Source organism: Urocitellus parryii, chromosome 14, assembly GCF_045843805.1.
Source record: "Urocitellus parryii isolate mUroPar1 chromosome 14, mUroPar1.hap1, whole genome shotgun sequence".
NCBI classification, from domain to species: Eukaryota; Metazoa; Chordata; class Mammalia; order Rodentia; family Sciuridae; genus Urocitellus; species Urocitellus parryii.
In genome coordinates this window covers 30,079,001-30,099,894 of record NC_135544.1, presented here as the reverse complement: position 1 = coordinate 30,099,894, position 20,894 = coordinate 30,079,001, and the positions used below count along the sequence as shown (strand labels likewise).

The following is a 20,894-nucleotide window of genomic DNA, read 5'->3' as shown; positions in this document are numbered from 1 at the left end:
CACTAAAATTTGTAATAACCAGCTCTGTGAAAATAAAGATCATTTCAATTGTGTGCCTTTCATTGTGGCTCAGGAAGTTGGTAATGACCATTGACTTACCTCTCTTCCTTTTACTCCCACCTCCACTCCTTATGTACATACGGGCACATCACCATGCATACGCACTTACACACTGCCCTTTCATTCCCACCATTTCCCCATAGTGTTGAGGATTCGTGATATTTTTATCAGGATGATCATAAAGTGCCTAACGATGAGCAAAGAGCCTGCCAGTTGTCATAAAAAAATATGGCTCCCAGAAAAGCAGTGAATTGAAGCCAGTAGCAGATTCTGGGTCTCCTCTCTTGTCAAGGAAAGCTTTCAGGTCTCAGGGTCACACTCCATAACCTTCCTCCTTTGTGATTGAAAGTCTTTTTTGTAGCTTGCAATAAAAACTAAATCTTAGGATTCTCGTGTATTATACAAACCCCTTAGGAAGCAGGAAAAAAAAGCGGAGGACTGTAAATTAAGACTGGATTCAGCTTCTTAACATAACTATAGGTAAATCACTGATGTGCAGATGAGGCTTTCAGCATGTAAGCTAAAGTTTAAACATTCCTTTCTGGAGTCTGGGGCATAAGAAGTGGCTTTCAGTCCTCATGAACCAGGCAGCTTATCAAGACTTGGGGTGAGAGGGGGAGATGTTGTAGAGAGAGCACTGATACTCTTCCAAAGGAGCCTGTGTCAACTTACGAAGCAAAATGATTCCCCCTCTCCTCAGTGTTTTCCTGTCAAAATGCGAAAGTTCTGTGGTGCTAGACATTTTAAAAGCTTAAAGTAATATAGATGTTAACGCTTTCAAAAGTTAGAATCTCCTAAAAAATTATGTCAAAATGATATTATACCTTAACAAAATAAATCTTAACAATTACAGTGAAGTATTCAACATTGAGATTTAACTGCCTGCAATATTGATTACTTTTGATTAATGGCTAATAAAAATTCTGAGATATATTTTGTCACCCAGAATATTGGAAGAAAATATAGATGTAGACACAGATATATAAGCACAGGGAGAGATACAGTCTTCTATGAAGTGTATTCTCCTTCAGTAGGGAATGAAATATCTTCATGTGTTCCATGATCAATCTTAGTTTTGTATAAAATGCTGCCAAATTTCAAAGTAATTTTGTGGTCACCACAAAAGTGCTGGTTGTTGAAAATGTCATCGGCCATTAGGCTACTTAGAGGAACAGTTGAAATGATGCTCTATGAGGGATAAAATAAACCTCAATTCCTTCATCTGGTAAGCAATAGAGGGCTATGAGCAGGATGCTGGCACCTATTGCATTTCTGATCTGATAAAGTACATTTCTAGAATTAAAAAAAAAAAGAGTCAAAATTCTTACCTGAATATAATTCAGCATGAATGTTCGTTCTATGACTTTTCCTGATCTATTTAGTTTGAGTTAGTCAGCAGATGACTATGTTAAGATTATTGTATTCTTGCAGTAATTTACCAAGAATTCAAATAGCATTATTGCAGTATAATTACTAGTTTAGTGACTTAATATACCACCACCACAGGGTAGAAATCATTTCTTTGTGTTCTAAGCCAATACTTCCTCACCTGGGACTTCATGAAGAATCACAGATATACAAAAGATAGGACTTCACACAGTAACTAAAGTACCATAGTTGAAATACTCTTCAAACTTGAATTACAAAAATTCACCAGTAACTATTCTAATATACAAAAGATAGGACTTCACACAGTAACTAAAGTACCATAGTTGAAATACTCTTCAAACTTGAATTACAAAAATTCACCAGTAACTATTCTATCAATTGCAAAATAATCTAGAGAGAATTGTTACCTAAAAAATGTAGGGTTTTTTTAATAGAAAAAGTTTTCAAAAGTGGAAAGAAAAGGAGGAGCAGTAAAACATGTCTGCAGGCTGTCCTATTAAGTGGCTGAAACTGACTTCAAACTTACGATCTTCCTGCCTCAGCCTCCCGAGCCACTGGGATTACATGTGTGTGCCGCCACGCCAGCTTTGTCCTGTCTTTTAAGCCTGAGTACCTTGCTCCTTGACTTCCTGATTTTGAAGGTATCTGAAATAGTGGAAAGAAAACCCTTAATTCCTTTTTTGCCAGAACCAGTTTTACCTTCTTTTGAAGTTTATAGCTGCTTAAGTTATCACAGAAGCAGTTGATTTTTCAGCCCCAGAAGGATCCCAATTGTGGGATTGTCCATCAATTTAGATTGCAACCACAGATTCCTGCCCTTGGCAGAGCTATTTTTTCTTCTATTTCTGTGCCGACAGCTAAGTTCTGACCTCTTATGAGAATTTGTGCTAAACTTCAAAATACAGCAAACAAACACCAACATTCTAAATATTCCTGACCACTTTCTCTAGAGCTCTAGCTGTCATCACCATAGCCATTGGCCTCCACTCAACAATGCCACATGTCCCGTTTTGTCATTGTGATCCACCATCTTCAAGGCCATAGTAATAGAGGCTGATCCCTACTGGAGGAGTCCTCAAAGATGAGCTAAGTCTCCCCAGCCTCTGACTCAAATAGTTAGTGTCCTCTTTCTGACACATGCCACCTCTGGCTGAGAGGGCCACGACTGTGGCTTGGAATGTCTCCTTTGGGGAGCAAAGAGCACAGTTATCTCACCTCTGTGGACAGCTATGGACTGGGACATGTGCCTTCAGTCCTGTAAGATGGTTAAACTTGCAAATAAGAAAGTTTCACTTTTTTTATTGTGAGAGTAAATGGCCTTTCATGTTTACGTGTCGTTCATGTGTGTTTTATGATTTATCTAGTCATATCCTGTGCCCTTTTTTCTGTTACGTTGTCTTTTTTCCCCCTATTGAAATTTCTCTTTATGTACTTGTTATTTGAGTTGCATTCTATCATCTGTCTTTTGAATGCCTGTTAAATTAAAAGTTTATCATCTAAAAACCTGGCTTTCCCACAGAGCTACCCATTCTTCTATCCAACATGTATTTATTGAGCACCTATTGTGCTACCTGCAGAGGCTCTGTGGAGGGGAGGCAGACAATGTACTTGTCCCCCAGACACTCTAATTCTGTGTGGAAAGGAGATAGTATGTAAGTTCTGTAAATGAAAGTACTATGCAGAAAAGCAAGGTAGGGTCAGGACTCCTTTAAAAAAAAAAAAATCTGTAGTTCCTGTGAAAATGTCTGATGCTCAGTATGTGTGCTCAGTAAGTGTACAGAAGGATCTGAGAAGCAGATTTGAATTAGCTAAGTCACAGTCTACCTTACCAGGGATAAAAGTGACAGTGGTTTCTGTTGCATAGAGGAGCAGAGTATCAGTTGCAGCATGTGGCAGACTTCCAAAGCACTGCTTGGTTAAGTTTCCCCAGTGTCCCTGATAAAAATTGGGAAGAAAAGGGAAGGGAAGAGGGAAGTTACCTTGCAATTGTTTGTATGTGGTGCTGAGGATCGAACCCGGGCCGCACACACGCCAGGCGAGCGCGCTACCGCTTGAGCCACATCCCTAGCCCTGAATTTTTTTTCTCTTAAAGCAGCTTTCCAAAAAGACCTTCCGAAAGCCAATTCATATACAGTAATCCCCTTTGTCCATAGTTCCATTTTCCATGTTTTCATTTACCATGGTTGTCTATAGTTTGAAGCATTAAATAGAAAATTTCAGAAAAAAATTTTATTATTGCATGTTATTATTTATAAATTCATCTATTTTGTCTATAAGAAATACATGCAGACTAAAAGTAAATGGATAGAAAAAAAACTAAAAAAATGTAGCTTTATTAATTTCAGATGGAACAGACTTCAGAGCAAGAAAAGTTGTAAAGAATAAAGAAGGGCATGACATAATAATAAAGGGGTAAATTCTCCAAGAAGACATAACCGTCCTTAATATATATGTGCCCAGCAGTCAATATGAGAGGCAAAAACTGACAGAACTGCAAGGAAATAGATGAATCCACCCATTGCATTTGGAAACTTAGGCATGCCTCTGTCAGAGCTGGCAGATCCCAGCAGGCAGAAAACCAGTAGACATAGTTGAGCTCAACAGTTCTATCAATCAACAGGGTATAATTGACATCTGGAAACTGCTTTATCCAGTAACAGCAGATTGCACATTTTTCTCAGGTTCACATGGAACTTTCACCAAGACGGTCACATCCCAGGCTCTAAACACACATTAACAAATAATATTGTATGTCTTTAGAGAATGCAGTAAAATTAAACATGGAAATCAGTAACAGAAATATAACTGGGAAATTCTAAAACATTTGGAGATTAAACAACACATTACTAAGTACATGATCAAAGATAAAATCTCAAAAGATATTTTGAACTAAATAAAAATGAAAAATTACATATCAAAATTTGGGATAGAGTAAAAGCAATGTTTGAGGAAAAATGTACAGCATTCAGTGCATATACTAGAAAAGAAGAAAAATCTGAAATCAATAATCTAAACTTCCACCTTAGGAAACCAGAAAAAGAAGAGAAAACTAAATTTGAAGTTATCATAGAAGAAATGAAGTTTCATGAAGAAATGAAATAAAAATCAGAGCAGAAATGCATTGAGTTGAAAATCGAAAATCAGTAAAATCAAAAGCTGGTTGTTTCAAAAGATCAATAAAATTGACAAACTACTAACCAGACTTGAGAAAAAAGGGAGAAGACAAATTGGAATAGTAATATTAGAAATGAAAGAAGGAATATCACTACAGATCCTGTGGACATTAGAAGGATAATGAATAGTATAAACAACTCTGCCCACATTGATAACCTAGATAAAATGGACCAATTTCTTGAAAGACACAATTGCCAAAACTCATATAAGAAGAAATAGACAACCAGAATAGGTCTATATCTACTAAAGAAATTGAACTGGTAATTAAAAGCCTTCCAAAATAGAAAGCACCATTCCTAGATGGGTTTACTGGTGAATTCTACCAAACATTTTAAGGAAAGAACTATCTTCTCCACAGTGTTTTACAGAGGATAGAAACAGAGGAGATACCTGCTAACTTTTGCTAGGAGGTCAGCATCACCCTAGTACTGAAACCAATCAAAGACATTTCAAGAAAGTTACTGTCAGGTATGGTGGTGAGCACCTGTAGTCCCAGCTGTTTTGGAGATGGATGTTAGCACAGAAGTTCAAGACCAGCCTGGGCAACATAGCAAGAGCTTATAAAATTAATTTTGTCAAATCCCATTATGTCAAAAATAGATGTAAAAATCCTTAACAAGATATTAACAGATGCAATCTAGCAATGTATGAAAGGAATTACCATGACCACGGGAGGTTTATCCCAGGTATACAAGGCTGGTTCAACATTTGAAAGTCAATTAATATAATCTGTCACATGTATAAATTAGTAAAGAAAAAACCACAATAAAATCAATACATGCTTTTTTTTAAAAAAAAGCATTTGACAGAACTTAATACCCATTCATCTTAAAAGTGCTAAGCAACCTCAGAATAGAGGAAAACTTAATGGTAAGAAACAAGAAGCTTTGTCTCTAAGATAGGAACAGAAAGAGGATGTCCCACAGCACTCTTCCTTTTCTGTGTCACACTAGACGTCTTAGCTAATGCAATAACACAAGAAAAGAAAGGGTATACAGTATAGGAAGGAAATTTTAATGATTATCTATAGAAAATCTGAAAGAATAGATCCGATCCCCCTCCAAAAAAACTTTCAGAACTAATAAATGATCATATCAAAGTTGCAGGATACAGGATTAATACACAAAAGTCAATTCCTTTCCCATACATCATCAAAGCACAAGTGGAATTTGAAATTAAAAACACAGTATCATTTACATTAGCATCCAAAAAATGAAAAAACATCTAAATTTCTGTACCACACAAGACATGTCAAGAGAAAAAGAAGGCAAAAAGACATATCTGATAAATGACTATTATCCGAAATGATGAAAGAGCTCTTAAATTCAGGGCTATGAAACAACCAAACAATTAAAAAATTGGCAAAGAAGATATATAGATGGAAATTAAGCATATGAAAAGATATTCCATGTCATATGTCATTAGGAATTGTGGCTTAAAGTTACAAGAGACCACTGCATGCCTGTGAGAGTAGCAAAATCCAGAACATAGACAACATCAAATGCAGGCAGGGATGTGGAGCAGCAGGAGTTCTTGTTTGTTGCTGGTGGGAATGCAAAATGGTGCAGCATTCGTGGCATCATGGCAGTTTCTTACAAAGTAAAACATTCTTACATGAAATCCAGCAACTACAGTCCTTGATATTTATCCAAATGAGTTGAAAACTTAAGTCCAAGCTAAATAACGGCTTTATTCATAAATACTAAAACTTGGAAGCAATGGAGATGGCCTTCACTAGATGAATGGATAAACTGAAACATCAAAACAATGTGATATAATTCAACACTGTGAGCTATCAACCTACAGAAACACATGGAGGAAACTTAATGCACTAAGTAAAAGGAGCCAAACTGGAAAGACTACATATTACGTCAATCCAACTCTGTGACAGTTTGGAAGAAACAAAGTTCTGGAAAGAGTAAAAAGATCAGTGGTTGCCAGAGCATGAGGCAGGGGGTGATAGGGAGGAAACAGAGCACAGGGGATTTTAGGGCAGTGAAACTCTTCCTTACATACTACATGATAAACACAGGTCATTGTACATTTGCCCAAACCAATAGGATTGCACCAAGAGTGAAGCCTGATGTAAACTATGGAATTCTGGTGATAATGATGTATCACAATAGGCTCATCAACTGAAACAGATGTGCTGTTGTGGTGGAGGATGTTGGTAGTGGGAGAAGTTGATCATATGTGGGGCAAGAAATGTATGGAAATTCTACTTTCTGCTCCATTTGACTGACAGCCTTAAAAGCTCTGTGTTTTAAAAACATTATGGTGAGGAAGATCTGTTAACCTGCAAAAATATTAACATTAATGATTATGAAATAAGTTCTATTTTTTTTATTTCTTTTTCTCCCTCACTGGACTTGTGGGGGAAAACTCTGTTCCTACCTCCTGGTGCCTAGCCAATAGTAAAAATAACAGTAATAACTGAACGTTAAAATAGTGGATTTAATTATGTGTTGGCTACTGCTCTAAATGCTTTATTTATGCTCATTTAAATTTTGCAACAACCCTTTGAATTACATATTCCAAATTTACAAATGAAGAAACTAAGGCACAAAGAGGACAAAACAGCTTGCACAAATTTACATAATTAGAAAGTGATAGAAACAGAATTTGGATTCAGACAGTTTGGCTCCAGAACTTGCATTCTTTGCCACTAACTTGCACCACCTTTGCTTAGAAGGCAATCAACAAGTATTTGTTGGTTGGTGACTAAATGATGAATACGTAAGTAATCAAATGAACAGAAAAGCAACTTATTATATTGGTATTTTTAGTTTTTTCCCCCCTGTGCTGGAGAATCAAACCCAGGGCCTTGTGTACATTAGGCAAGCACTCTACCACTGAGCTATATATATCCAGCTGATTTAAAAAATTTATTCATAGGGGAGAAGTGTTGGGGAGCCAAATTAGGCAAAATATATTGTAATATTGTGTGCATGTACTAATATGTAACAACAAATCCCACCATACTATACAACTCTAATGCACCAATAAAAAAAATGTTGGGAAAAAATTCATGTGAAATATCCAAGTGTCCTTCAGCAGTAACAGAGATAATAAATTGTGAAGTTGCACTGTGGAATATTATGCAGCAGTGAGAAATACAGGATGCAGCTTCATGTGATAGTATGTTTGATTCCTATAAGGGTAATGTTAAACAAAAAAAGTCAGACACTGAAGAGTGCCTACTGTACTGTTCACACAAAGGACACACAGACAGGAGTCTGTCCTCTCTCACATCATACTGCTGGTAGCACTCAGGGTGAGGACTGGAAGGAGGCTTCTGAGAACTGGGAATGTTCTTTCTGTTCCATCATCTGCCGCAGGTTACATGGGTATGTTCCAGTTGTAAAGATCTTTGAGATATACACTTCCGTTTCTCCAGTGGCTACCATGGGGAGTGCGGATTTGAAAAGATGAATAAGAGTTTGAAAGTGTATTAACCAAAATATTAGCAGTAGACATTTCTGGCAAACAGTGGCAGTTTTCAGTTTATTTTTTGAGGCATTCCTTAGGCTTTCCAGGTATAAGAAAATTGTTTTGTATGTGATAAAATTTTTAAATGCAATTAAAATAAACTTGCCCCTGAATCAGTGCTTGCTTCCCTCAGCATGAGTAGAACATGGGATTCTCCCCTGATTGGTAAAAAGAGACACCACTGGCTGCTTGGCTTACCTGCCTGGCTCTAGCCCCCAGTCTCTCAAGCCTTGCAGCAGGTAGCAGGGATTTATAATTAATATTCTGTGGGTTTCTTGTGTTTTTATTTCTTTCCCAGGCTGAACAGTCAAGAGAAGAACAGAAACAAGATTTGAATGCAGAAAAATTGATGAGGCAAGTCTCCAAGGATGTGTGTCGACTTCGGGAACAGAGCCGGAAGGTGCCTAGGCAGGTGCAGTCCTTCAGGTGAGTGGCCCTGCCCAGAGATAGTTTTTGGATTATGCCAGTCATCTGATTCTGTAGGAATTCACTTCAGAGTGCAGTGAATGTTAATATCAGAAATTGAGGATTTTATGTGACCTATTTCAAATAAAGTAATTCAAGTATTTTAAAATACCCTGGTTTTTGAGTGTACCTCGAGGTCTCCACCAACATCATGCCCACACTCTCTTGCCTTTTGAGATTCTTTATTTTATTTATTTTATTTTCTTTATTTTTTTTATTTTTTAGATTCTTATTCAACTGAACTAATCTAAAGGACACTATATCACAAAAACAACTCTCAACCCAGTCTCCTCAGTGTTTTTACTCTTCCTTTTCTTTTCTACCTTTCCTTAGTCTTTAGACAGAAAACATCCTCCCCAGTTCTTGTTTCTAGCCCCACTCTCCCTCTGCCATTGAGTCAGTCTGTTTCTCAAGTGGGGCCAGTGCTCCATCCTTTATGGCTACCAGCATGACCTTCCTGTGCCCCAGAACTGTGTTTAAGGAATGCTATGTACCGTGTGAGGTTTTGTAAAAAGATAGATTGCTCTCACCTTTGATGACTAACTGTATAATCCTAAAATCTTGTTCTTTCTGGTACTTTTCTAACTTGAAAACTGTCTATCTGGTCCTTCTCAGCTTCTCCCTTGTGGGTTGCTTCTTCTTATCCCTGCTTTGAGATACAGGGCGGTTTTTCCCTCTAAGCTGATCAGGTTTCTCATCTCTCTCCATTTGTGTCATGGTATACTCACCCGGTTGTCCCTGCCTTAGCATGATGCTAACTGAAAAAATTTTCCCTGATATTATGGATTCTTCTGTGAGGTCACTGGGAAGGGCAGAATTTTGGCCCTTTTGAATCCTCTACTATCTTATTTAGAAACACCTAGATTTTTTAAAATGGTCTTATGTTGGAAATCCCCAAAGGAAACTGGCTGGGTCTATAGGTGATTTACCATAGCCAGAGTTGTTTTTGTTTTTGTTTTTGTTTTCTTTTCCTACCTTTAAAAAGCAGAGACTGTCTTGATTGTAAATGGAGTTCTATCTGAGGAAAAAATCTCCCATCTGGGCTTGTGGGAACACTGCTAATTTCTTAGAAGTATTTTAATGCAGGATTTTTTTATGAGTACAAATTATAATTATACGTAACAGTGGGATTTATTGCACCTTACTTATACATGACCATAACATAATCTGGTCAGTATCATTCCTTTACCTTCCCTCTTCTCTCCCTTCCACCATCCACCTGTTCTACTCTACTGATCTCCCTTGTATTATTATTTTAATTAGTGCATTTATATATAAAAGTGTGATTCATTGTGGGATATTCATACATGGACAGAGCATAATTTGGTAGATTTCATTCCCTAGTACTTCCCCATGCCCTCCTCAACTTCCTCCCTCTCAAACCCCTTCCTGTATACTCTGTTGGTTTCCCTTCTATTTTTGTGAGATCCCTTTTTCTTCTTCTGTTTTTTTCTTTATTCTCACTAGCTTTCACGTGTGACAGAAAACTTCTACCCTTGACTTCCTGAGCCTGACTTATTTCACTTAGCATAATGTTCTCTAGTTTCATCCATTTACTAGCAAATGACCTAATTTCATTTTTTTATGGCTGAGTAAAATTCTGTTGTGAATTCATATCACATTTTCTTTATCCAATTTGTCTGTAAGTGGACACCTAAACTAGTTCTGGCACTTTCCTAACTTGAAAACTGTCTGTCTGGTCCTTCTCAGCTTCTCCCTTGTGGGTTGCTTCTTCTTATCCCTGCTTTGGGATACAGGGCAGTTTTGGCCACTGTGAATTGCACTGCTATAAACTTGTATGCTGGCTTTAGTTCTTTTGGATAAATAACAAGGAGTGGGGTATTTGGATCATAAGGTGATTCCATTCCTAGTCTTTTTAAATATTTTTTTAGTTGTACATGGACACAATACCTTTATTTTATTTATTTACTTATTTTTTTTAGTTGTAGTTGGACACAATATCTTTATTTTATTTATTTTTTTATGTGGTGCGGAGGATGGAACCCAGGGCCTCGAACGTGCTAGACGAACGAGCCCTCTACCGCTGAGCCACAATCCCAGCCCCCTGTTTATTTTTTTATGTGGTGCTGGGGATTGAACCCAGTGCCTCACACATGCTAGGCAAGTGCTCTTCCACTGAGCCACAAACCTGGCCCCCATTTATAGACTTTTAAGAAATCTTCATACTGCTTTCCAGTATGCTCATTTACAGTCCAACCAACAATGTAAAAATGTACTTCTCCACCACATCCTCACTAGCAATTGTTGTTATTTACATTCTTGATGTTTGCCATTCTAACTAGAGTGAGATAAAATAAGATCTCAGTGTTCTTTTGATTTGTGTTTCCCTAGTTGCTAAGGATGTTGACCATTTTGAGCATCTAGCTGAAGTTGGTGTTCTCATCCCCACCTCTAGGGAGAAGATTGCCTACTTCACCCGAGCGAAGATAAGCATCCCGTCCCTGCCAGCTGATGATGTGTGACTTCATGGCTTAACAAATTGTTTCTCACCTGTTTACTTTCTTAGGGAGGGCAAAAGACTGAACATTTGCTTTTTCTTTCTTTCTTTCTTTTTTTGTAACATATAATTGTCAACTCTTGAAGAATTTTCATTTTATACCAGATTTTCAATATGTTAATTTGTAAAGTAACTTGAATGTAATCCTTATGTGTTTAAAGAAAGACAAAACATCTGATAACAAAAATGGGATAATCTGGCACACCAATGTGCAGTGCACGTGTGTCCCCAGTGGCTCCATCGCGGATGTGGACAAGAGGCAGTGAGTACCAGTGTCTACCCCTGAGCTGACTGCTGGGAAGCAGCTTGTGTCAGTGGCATTCTGGGCTTTTCTTTGTTTCCTTGTGAGGAGACTGTGAAGGTGGCAGTGGTGCCATACAGTGTTTCTGAGCTAGAAAGCTGCTCTTCCTGTTGGCAGTGAGCACAGAGCTGAGTCCTGCACAGGTGCTGTGCTCATTCCCATCACCTGTGTCAGAACACTTAAGTTCCTTAAAACAGCTTCCTCTCTGTCCTTTTCATAATTGTCTTTAGACAACTATACTGAATGTAAGGATATGAAGAATGCCAAGGAGCAGTACTCCTTACTACCTTAAAGATCTTAGACATTGAGGGCAAGGTGGAAGAGAGAAGCACACCAGAAATCCTAAAATACACTACAGGGGCTCAACAGAGGAGCAGCTGCTACTTCTGACTTCACCTGAATTTGCAAGTGATCCAGTTTCTAGTCTGCACCAATGCTCTGTCCTAGGCGTGAGAATGGTGCCAGCGAGAAGCTCATGGGGTCCTGGGTTCCAGGGCCAGACAGCACTGTGAGGTGGAGGGGACGCATTCTCACTCATTGGTGAAGCCAAGAACAGAGGAAATGGTGTGTCTTAATTGAATTAAAGTTGCCAAAATAAATAGTTTATCAAACAGATTTCTGACATTTACTAGAAATCACTTTGCAGCTCTCATTTTTAAGGGATTCTATCTATAATTTGTGGTAAGTAGTTGGGAAGCAAAGGAAAGAGTGCCTGGGAGGGAATTATTAATTTGGAGAATAAGGTAAATCATTTGTTTAACAAGAAGGAAAGAAAAAGAAACTATTTTGGATGAACAAGTTTGGCAATATAAACTGACTAAAGCGTCCTGTTTCCCACTGTAGAATTTTAGCTTACACAGCCCAGGCACTTCTTTAAAGAAATAAGTCCTCAGTATAGCTTTGCCACCAAAAGGCTTTTACAGTATATAGTCTATAGGCAATTTAAGCCATACTTATTATTCAGTCTGTTATACTGGAAGAAGCAGTTTTTGGTTAGCTGTCTTGTATAGCAAACTAAGTCCTTTTTTTTTTTAAGAAATGCAAAGTCATCTTAAAGAAGAAAAAGTTTTGTTCCTATGCTAGAATTCTCACTAGCAAAAATTTTTATTTTCTTGAAACTAATTATACATATTTTGGAAAATTTATTTTATCAGAATCAAAGCCCTTAAGCAGTTTCTGAGCCTAAAAGTTTCTTTTTTTTCTAAATATTCCATAACTCAAATGCAAATTTCTTGGATGATATAACTGGATGTGACCCCTGCCTTGAACAAAACCCAGCCTATTGATAGACTGTACAGTCCTTCTAGGCTGCCCAATCTAGTGTTAAATGAATAAGGCAAATTAGAAAAAAAATACCATTCATCCTTGTTAAGGTCAAATGTGAAAGAAGTTTATTTAATGTAGAGTTAAATGAAGGTCAGCTGTTTTCAGCTTCTTAGTTTGACCATGAAAATGTTTATAGAACTTGTGTAGTTGTGCCGTACGATTTTATTTTCTTCATTTATTTATTTACGGTCTTATTTATGTTCTGTTTAATATATAGTTTGGTTCTGGCCATTTTAAATGTTTGACATAGAAGAGGCTATATTGGAGTATTTTACAGCTTTATAAACTTCACCAGATTAACTGTTAACTTTTTGTAATACAAAAAGTTTCAGACAAGTATTAAAGAATAAAATCTGTCTCAGGCTGGTAGTTAACAGTGTGACCAAGAGACTTTTGGTTTTATTTTACAAAATTTGCTTATTCTAACATGAGAGGCAAACTTATTTTAATATAATCCTTTCCACGCTTTAAAAATCAGCAATGGTGTTATGTATTTATAGGCAGCTTTTAATACTCTTGTCATATTTGTACTAACCCAAAAGATTCACAATGACAAAACATTTTACTGACTTTGATCACAAAACCATATGGACAAATATGAATTTTAATATAAATACTATTTTAAAAAGGTAGAATTTATTCTGCACAGGGTAAAAAGAATGTAATATTTAGATCTCAATTTTGAATTATCAGTATGTTATTACAATTTTGTATATCAGAATCTTAAGTGTTACAGGTACAAAAAGAATATTACTAGCCAAATGAACAAAGTTTAGCTGAATCTCTGTAGCATGCAAATCCAATAAAATTAAAGTTGTTTTTTTTTTTTTTGCTATGGCTTTATATTGTATTAAATATCAAAAGCTCAGGATTGAACTAAATATTTAATCAGGTTAAATTCTAAATATGTTCCTGCTTTAATTTGTCCTGTTTGTCAAAGTTTGCAAATATATCACATAGATTAACTTTGGTTTCTGCACTTTCCATGTGTTTGCGGATGGGGAAAAAAAATTCAATTTTTTTTAAACAAAGATACATATTGCTTAATACTTTAGTGTTGCCTATTGTTCAGTTAATTTCCTTGATTGGCACAAACACAAGAGTTTACTTGGATTATGTATCAAGCAAATACAAAATGTTCCACAAAGAATTCCCCGAGCCAGAAGTTTGCTTTGAGTAGCTCTTGTTTGGACTATATGTATTGCTGACTTTAAAGAGAAGAAAAATGGAGCATCTTCCTTGTGCAAGGGAAATGAAGGGCTCCCAAGTGCATGCTCTGGCATAGCACACCTAAGCTGGCACTATGCCTTCTGCCCACGCACGCCAGTCTGGACCTGCCATGCCCCCTGTGGCTGCTCAGAGCCAGGGGAGGATAGGAAGGTCAACCATGAAGTGAGCATAGGACACAGAAGCAGATACACATTTGTGTGGCAGATTCTACATGAATCTTCCAGAACACAGGATTGCCCTCCTCTGCTTGAGGACATGAATGAATGTAAAGAACTTCTGGAACAGGTACCATAGAGGCACTGAAGCCCCTGATTGAAAAGGATGATTCAAAACCTTTAAATAGCCAGCAATTTTTTAGTGTAATCAGGTGTCATGCATTTAAGATAAATATGCAGAGAGATCTTAGTTTCATTATTATAGGTTATCCTGAAAACCTGAAGGAAGTAAATGATTAGCAGTAATGTTTCCAATTGCCAAAATTATTCATCTCCATATGAATAATACCTTCAAAGATATGTAACTACTAAAATGACATTGCATTTACCAGTTTTGTGCAATCACTGAGCCTGTTTTAAAATTGAGAGAACTCTTATACAGAAATGAATGTGATTACTATTAGGTCTTGATTGGTTTTGGTCCAAGTAGAAAATAAATGTTGTTTACCAGTCTTAGAAAAAAAACTGTTTTTTAAAGAAACTAATAGCATTTTAGGTAATCAAAAGCATAATGAGTGGGTGACTGTGCAGCAGGAGATCCTACCGAATCCAGAGTTGAGCAAGCATCACCTTGAAGAGTAGATACCACTGATCCCTCCTGGCTTAGACTTTTGGGTTGGGGCTTTTCATCTCTAGTTGTTGACAGTGATCTTGCATTTCTGCCACTGCATAGTGGCCAGAAGCTCCAGGGGCTGGGGTGGAACAGGCTGCACAGTGGAGCAGACACCCTCCTAGCAGAAGAGAAAAGCCAGCAGACCAGCCAGTAAAGAGGGCTTCCCCAAACTCCCACCTGGGAACAATCTCTGGGATGGTCTCGTCCCAGAACTCCTGAACTGTCAGGTAGGCAACCCAGGAGACTGGAACGAGGGCTGTGACTCCCGAGGTCCAGAACAGAACTCCTCCCAGGATTAACAGTCGCTTCTTGAGATCTTGCTGTCTGTCTGCAATTTTCAAACAGTCCAGGCCAAACCCTGAGACCAGCAGGCCCAGGAACCCCAGCCCGTTCGACAGAAACATTAAGATCCGGGAGATTCTGAGTTCAGCCGGCAAAGCCAAGAAGGAATCAAAGTCCTTGCACTGCCTCCCCACTTCCTCCTGGATGACGCAGGTTTTCCAGAGTCCCATGGTCCAATTTTCCATTTCATTTAAGTCCAGGTTGAGGTTCTTCCAGTGCGGCAGATAGTTTGTAAGGCAGGATAAAACCCATCCCAGCACAGAAAATAAAAGTCCAATAGACTGCATTGCTATTCTAAAGACTAAAGCCATCATGAAGTCCCGCCAGGCTTAGCCAACCCTACTCCTGCCCTCCGGTTGCTATGAAAAGAAGTGTGACACTTGAGTTATCTCTTGTGGAGTTCATAAATATTTTTTCATTGTGTATATAGGAGGATTCTTGCCAGAGTTGATACTGTTTGATTCCATGATGAAAAGTTCTCAGAAAAGGATAGGGAAATAATGCTGTAAACCAGTAATGCCAAGGTGTGGCCCAGATCATATTCATGTCCTATGGTCTGAATTCTGTAGAAAGCACTTTGTCAGTGAAATAAATTAAGTAGTACTAATCCTCCTTTCATTGTTAAGATATAAATGGCTTTCTTGTTGTTCCTTTTCTAACAAGTCAAAGAATTAAGAAGTCTAAATGCAAAAATGTTTAATTAAAGGTTTTGGTTCAGCTCCTCCTGCTTTCTATCATGCTAATTGCACCTGTCAGATTTTCTTCTGTTACAGTTCTCACATTTCAATGTGTATGTTATGATAATACTGAGAGTTTTCATTTTAAAAAAAAAATAGGTTCAAGAAAAGTATTTCTTAACCAAATAAATCAATCTTATCAGAAATCTCTAGACCTTAAGTCAGGCCTGTTTTTTAAAATCTCTTTGGCTACATTTAACACCTAGCATATGAAACAATACTGAATTAAATATCAGGTCTGGTCTGCTTATCTACATGCCTTTCTCTTAAATTCACTCAAGTGTGCATAAGCACTTACTATTTTTTTGTTTTGTTTTGTTTTGTTTTTCCTTTGCTGAAATGTTTTCTGTGCTGTGGAAAAGTTATGCAATAGAACTTTGTACAACACTAAATTTAATCTGTATTCCTGTGTTTGTAATTTTAGTTGCGCACAGGAATATTTTAATTCCAGCAAATGAACTGATGATATTTAGATGTTAAAAAAAATCTTTGGAATTGTTCTTTTTTAAATATGATGTTTAAAAAAATCTGCTTCATTAAATTAGACAGGGTGCCAGGAATTTCTAAACACAAACCATTTTATTCAAAGAAGATCAGTTATTGTTATGGAAATGATAACTTTGGGATTGGCTTAGCATGTGGTTTTACTGATGGAAAATAGTTCAGATTGTTGTTATTTTCTTTAGGAGACAATATCATTTCCAACTACTAACAAAACAAGCTTTCCAACACAAAATGAATACATTAAAACTCCATACTATGTTGGAAAATCACCACCACATATTTATTTAAGTAACCAGATCAATGACATTATTTTCCTTCATACCTATGAAATGCTTGCCATAACAATTTTCTTTTAGATAGAAGACTTCCCTTCATTCATCTCAAGAATTGGGAAGAAAGAGCTTAGTATAGAAAAGTAGTCTTGGAGTGAGAAAATATAAGCAGCACAGATTTAGTTACTTAACAAAGACCCTTTTGTCATCATAGGTGGTACAGAAGATGACTGGCCTTGTCGGCAACCTACACTTTAGGATCTGTAGTTCCATTTTCCAGATATGGACACTGAGTTTGCATTTCTGCCACTGCATAGTGGCCAGAAGCTCCAGGGGCTGGGGTGGAACAGGCTGCACAGTGGAGCAGACACCCTCCTAGCAGAAGAGAAAAGCCAGCAGACCAGCCAGTAAAGAGGGCTTCCCCAAACTCCCACCTGGGAACAATCTCTGGGATGGTCTCGTCCCAGAACTCCTGAACTGTCAGGTAGGCAACCCAGGAGACTGGAACGAGGGCTGTGACTCCCGAGGTCCAGAACAGAACTCCTCCCAGGATTAACAGTCGCTTCTTGAGATCTTGCTGTCTGTCTGCAATTTTCAAACAGTCCAGGCCAAACCCTGAGACCAGCAGGCCCAGGAACCCCAGCCCATTCGACAGAAACATTAAGATCCGGGAGATTCTGAGTTCAGCCGGCAAAGCCAAGAAGGAATCAAAGTCCTTGCACTGCCTCCCCACTTCCTCCTGGATGACGCAGGTTTTCCAGAGTCCCATGGTCCAATTTTCCATTTCATTTAAGTCCAGGTTGAGGTTCTTCCAATGTGGCAAGTAAGTTGTAATAATGGATAAAACCCATCCCAGCAAAGATAATGAAAGCCCAACAGATTGTGTTGCTATTCTAAAAGCTAAAGCCATTGCAACAAATCTTGCAACTTTGCCACCCTATAGGATCTGCTGTCCTTTGTGGTTGACAGTAGTGTGACAATCTTGCTTCTATGCTGCCTGGAATATAAGCTTTGGTCATTAACTCTTTGGGCTCTCTGAAGTGTGTTTTTGTTCCTCTTGAATATAATGTTTCATGTAAAGGATGGAGGACTCTGTTAAAACTATGAGTTAGGCTTTCTGATAAGGATTTGATCTGTTACCTTCCAATTTGCTTGGTAAAATTATATCCTCAATGCTTGATGATTATAAGACTAAGGATGAACAAAGAGGGCTCTATGACCCCTCACCCTAAAGTACAACAGAAATCTTTGTGCTTCAATATGGATTAATTAGATTTTAAGTGGTGATAAAAGGCCAGCTCTTTCTACAACAGGACTTCATTGTAGTAGCTGAATCTGAGATTCCAGGGATGCAAAACAAGGCCTTGTAAAGAAAGGTAGACTGTTTCCCTATAATCTGCATTCTTCTCCAACTACCTTAACCTACACAAGAGCCTGGCCCATGTTCTTGAGTGTCACAGGGACTCAGTTGGAACTTGGCAGAAAGATTTCCCTTGGATTCCTTTGAAAGGTAGAGGCTGGTTCACTGGGTTAATTAAAATGGAAAGACCTGAAGCTTATGCCCAGAGGTGCTAAGTGGGGAAGGGAGAATCCTGGGAAACTCCAGTTTTCCCCTGCCACTTTCTCTGTCTTCATTAAGGGCTCCAGGTAAAGCAGGCAGTCTTGGTACCCAGGAAGGTGTGTTTGGGCCAGAGCCAAGTGCCCTCTTTGTTTCAGCTGCAAAGGCGGAGAAACTCCAGGCAGCAAGACTCCTGCCCCTTCCAAGACAGATAGCTCTGGTATGGAAACAATATTCACAATGGAGCTCACCTTTGAGGCTGCTGCTTGTGGTTTGGGTTTAGACCACACCTTGAGAGCATACCTCTGCAGAGCGTGACCCTCAGTGAACCCAAGGCCTCTGGGCCAGGGTGAAGGGCCACATGCTCCAGATTCTCCAACTCTGGCATAGCCCAGCTCCTCTCCAAAGGCCCCACACTGAGAAGACAAGATCCGATGGGCTGAGAGAATGTGCACATTCTAAAGTGAAGCCCCTGCCCTGGAACATTCCAGCCATGTAGAGCAGAAGCTCTGCATATCGTGTTACAACGAGTTGAGTTCAGTCCAAAGTCAGAGAAGATCTTTTATGATGTTGCTGAGTAGGAGATCAAAGGGACATATCCTAGATCCTGAAGTACCCAAACTAAGCATAAGAATTGGATTAGAAAGGGGTGGTACTCAATCTTTTCCCTTCATCTTTTTTAAAAATAGATTCTAATTTTTTAATGTGTTTTTTTAGATATACGTGACGGTAGAGTGTATTTTGACATATTATACATGGAGTATAACTTATTCTAATTGGGATCCTATTGCAGTTGTACATTATGTAGTTTCATTGGTGGTGTATTCATATATAAACATATAAAAGTATGTCGGATTCCTTCTGTCTTTTCTATTCCCATCCCTCCACCATTCCCTTTATTCCCCTTTGACTAATCCAATGAACTTCTATTCTTTGCTCCCTTCCCTTTGTTGTTTGTTAGCATCTGTATATCAGAGAACATTCAGCCTTTGGTTTTTTGGAATTGACTTATGTCATTTAGCATGATAACCTCCATATCTTTCCATTTACTGGCAAGTCATAACGTCACTCTTTTTTATGGCTGAGTAATATTCTATTGTGTATGTATGCCACATTTTCTTTATCCATTCATCTGTTGAAGGGCACCTACGTTGGTTCCATAGTTAATGTGAGTTGAGCTGCTATAAATATTGATTTGGCTGCATCTGATTTTAAGTTCATTGGGTATAAACTGAGGAGTGAGATAGCTGGGTCAAATGGTGGTTCCAAGTTTTCTGAGGAATTTCCTTACTGCTTTCCAGAGTGGTTACACAAATTTGCAGTTCTACTAGCAAAGTATGAGTAAAGCTTTTCCCCACATCCTCGCCAACATTTATTGTTACTTGTTTTCTTGATAATTGTCATTCTGAATGGAGTGGGATAGAATATCAGTGTAGTTTTAATTTGCATTTCTCTAATTGCTAGAGAAGTTGTATATTTTTTCATGTATTTGTTGACCAATCTTATTTCTTATTCTGTGAAGCACCTGTTCAGTTCCTTTGCCTATTTATTGATTGGGTTATTTGGGTTTTGGGGGGTTTTTGTTTGTTTATTTGTGTGTTTTTGTTGTTGTTGTTTTTGTTTTTTTGGTATGAAGATTTTTGAGTTCTTTACATATCCTGGAGATTAATGGTATGTCTGAGGTACAGGTGGCAAAGATTTTTCTCCCATTCTGTAGGCACTATCTTCATGTTCTTGATTGTTTCCTTTGCTGTGAAGAAGCTTTTTAGTTTGATGCCATCCCATTTATTGATCCTTGATTTTAGTTCTTGTGCTTTAGGAGTCCTATTGAGGAAGTTGGTTCCTAAGCCAACATGATGGAATGTTGGGCGTACATTATCTTCTAGTAGGTGCAGGGTCTCTGTTCTAATGCCTAGGTGCTTGTCCACTTGAATTGAGTTTTGTGCAGGCTGAGAGATAGGGGTTAAATTTCATTCTGCTACATGTGGGTTTCCTGTTTTCCCGGCATCATTGGTTGAAGAGGCTGTCCTCCAATGTATGTTTATGGAGGCTTTGTCTAGTATGAGATAACTGTATTTATGTAGGTTTGTCTCAGTGTCCTCTATATTCTGTTCCATTGGTCTTCATGCCTGTTTTGGTAGCACTACCATGCTCTTTTTGTTACAATAGTCTGCAAATATAATTTAAGGTCTGGTATTGTAATACCTCCTGACTTACTCTTCTCACTAAGGATTGCTTTGGCTATTCTGAGACTCCTATTTTTCCAAATGAATTTCATGACCGCTTTTTCTATTTCTATGAAGAACATCATTGGAATTTTAATAGGAATTGAGCTAAATCCGTCTAGCACTTTTGGTAGTATAGCTATTTTAACAATATTAATTCTGCCTATTGAAGAACATGGCAGATCTTTCCATCTTCTAAAGCCTTCTTCAATTTCTTTCGAGTTCTTTAGTTTTCATTTTGAGGTCTTTTACCTCTCTTGTTAGATTAATTCCCATTTTTTTTGTTTTATTTTTTGAGGCTATTGTGAATGGGACAGTTTTCCTAATCTCTCTATCAGCTGATTCATCATTGGTATATAGGAACACAATGGATTTATGGGTGTTAATTTTATATCCTGCTCCTTTGCTGAATGCATTAATGAGTTTTAGAAGTTTTCTGGTGGAGTTTTGGGGGTCTTCTAAATATAGGATCTTTT

At 38.0% G+C, this 20,894-nt stretch overlaps 3 protein-coding genes across 4 annotated transcripts in view; 1 reads left to right on the top strand and 2 right to left on the bottom strand.

Moving 5' to 3' along the window:
* Wwc2 (WW and C2 domain containing 2) overlaps positions 1–14,741 on the top strand; it is a 225,408-nt gene extending 210,667 nt beyond the window's left edge. The window contains exons 22-23 of one of the 2 annotated variants that reach the window (XM_026400593.2): positions 8,411–8,538; positions 10,994–14,741. In XM_026400593.2, the coding sequence (XP_026256378.1) occupies positions 8,411–8,538; positions 10,994–11,060 (195 nt within the window). In that variant the 3' untranslated portion in view covers positions 11,061–14,741. The remainder of the gene's footprint in view (positions 1–8,410; positions 8,539–10,993) is intronic. The other variant, XM_026400594.2, reaches the window with a different exon arrangement.
* Positions 14,742–14,761: 20 nt separating this feature from the next.
* LOC113191004 (claudin-22) lies at positions 14,762–15,921 on the bottom strand. The gene has a single exon (XM_026400595.2). The coding sequence runs from the start codon at positions 15,434–15,436 to the stop codon at positions 14,771–14,773; it is 666 nt and encodes a 221-aa protein (XP_026256380.1). The 5' UTR covers positions 15,437–15,921; the 3' UTR covers positions 14,762–14,770.
* A 961-nt stretch (positions 15,922–16,882) lies between these two features.
* Positions 16,883–17,545, bottom strand: Cldn24 (claudin 24). Its single transcript, XM_026400607.2, has one exon. It carries the CDS (start codon positions 17,543–17,545, stop codon positions 16,883–16,885), a length of 663 nt encoding a protein of 220 aa, XP_026256392.1.
* Positions 17,546–20,894: the final 3,349 nt, after the last annotated feature.

Coding starts and splice junctions, on each gene's coding strand:
- LOC113191004 (XM_026400595.2), bottom strand. CDS start 15,436: ATGATGGCTTTAGTCTTTAGAATAGCAATGCAGTCTATTGGACTTTTA.
- Cldn24 (XM_026400607.2), bottom strand. CDS start 17,545: ATGGCTTTAGCTTTTAGAATAGCAACACAATCTGTTGGGCTTTCATTA.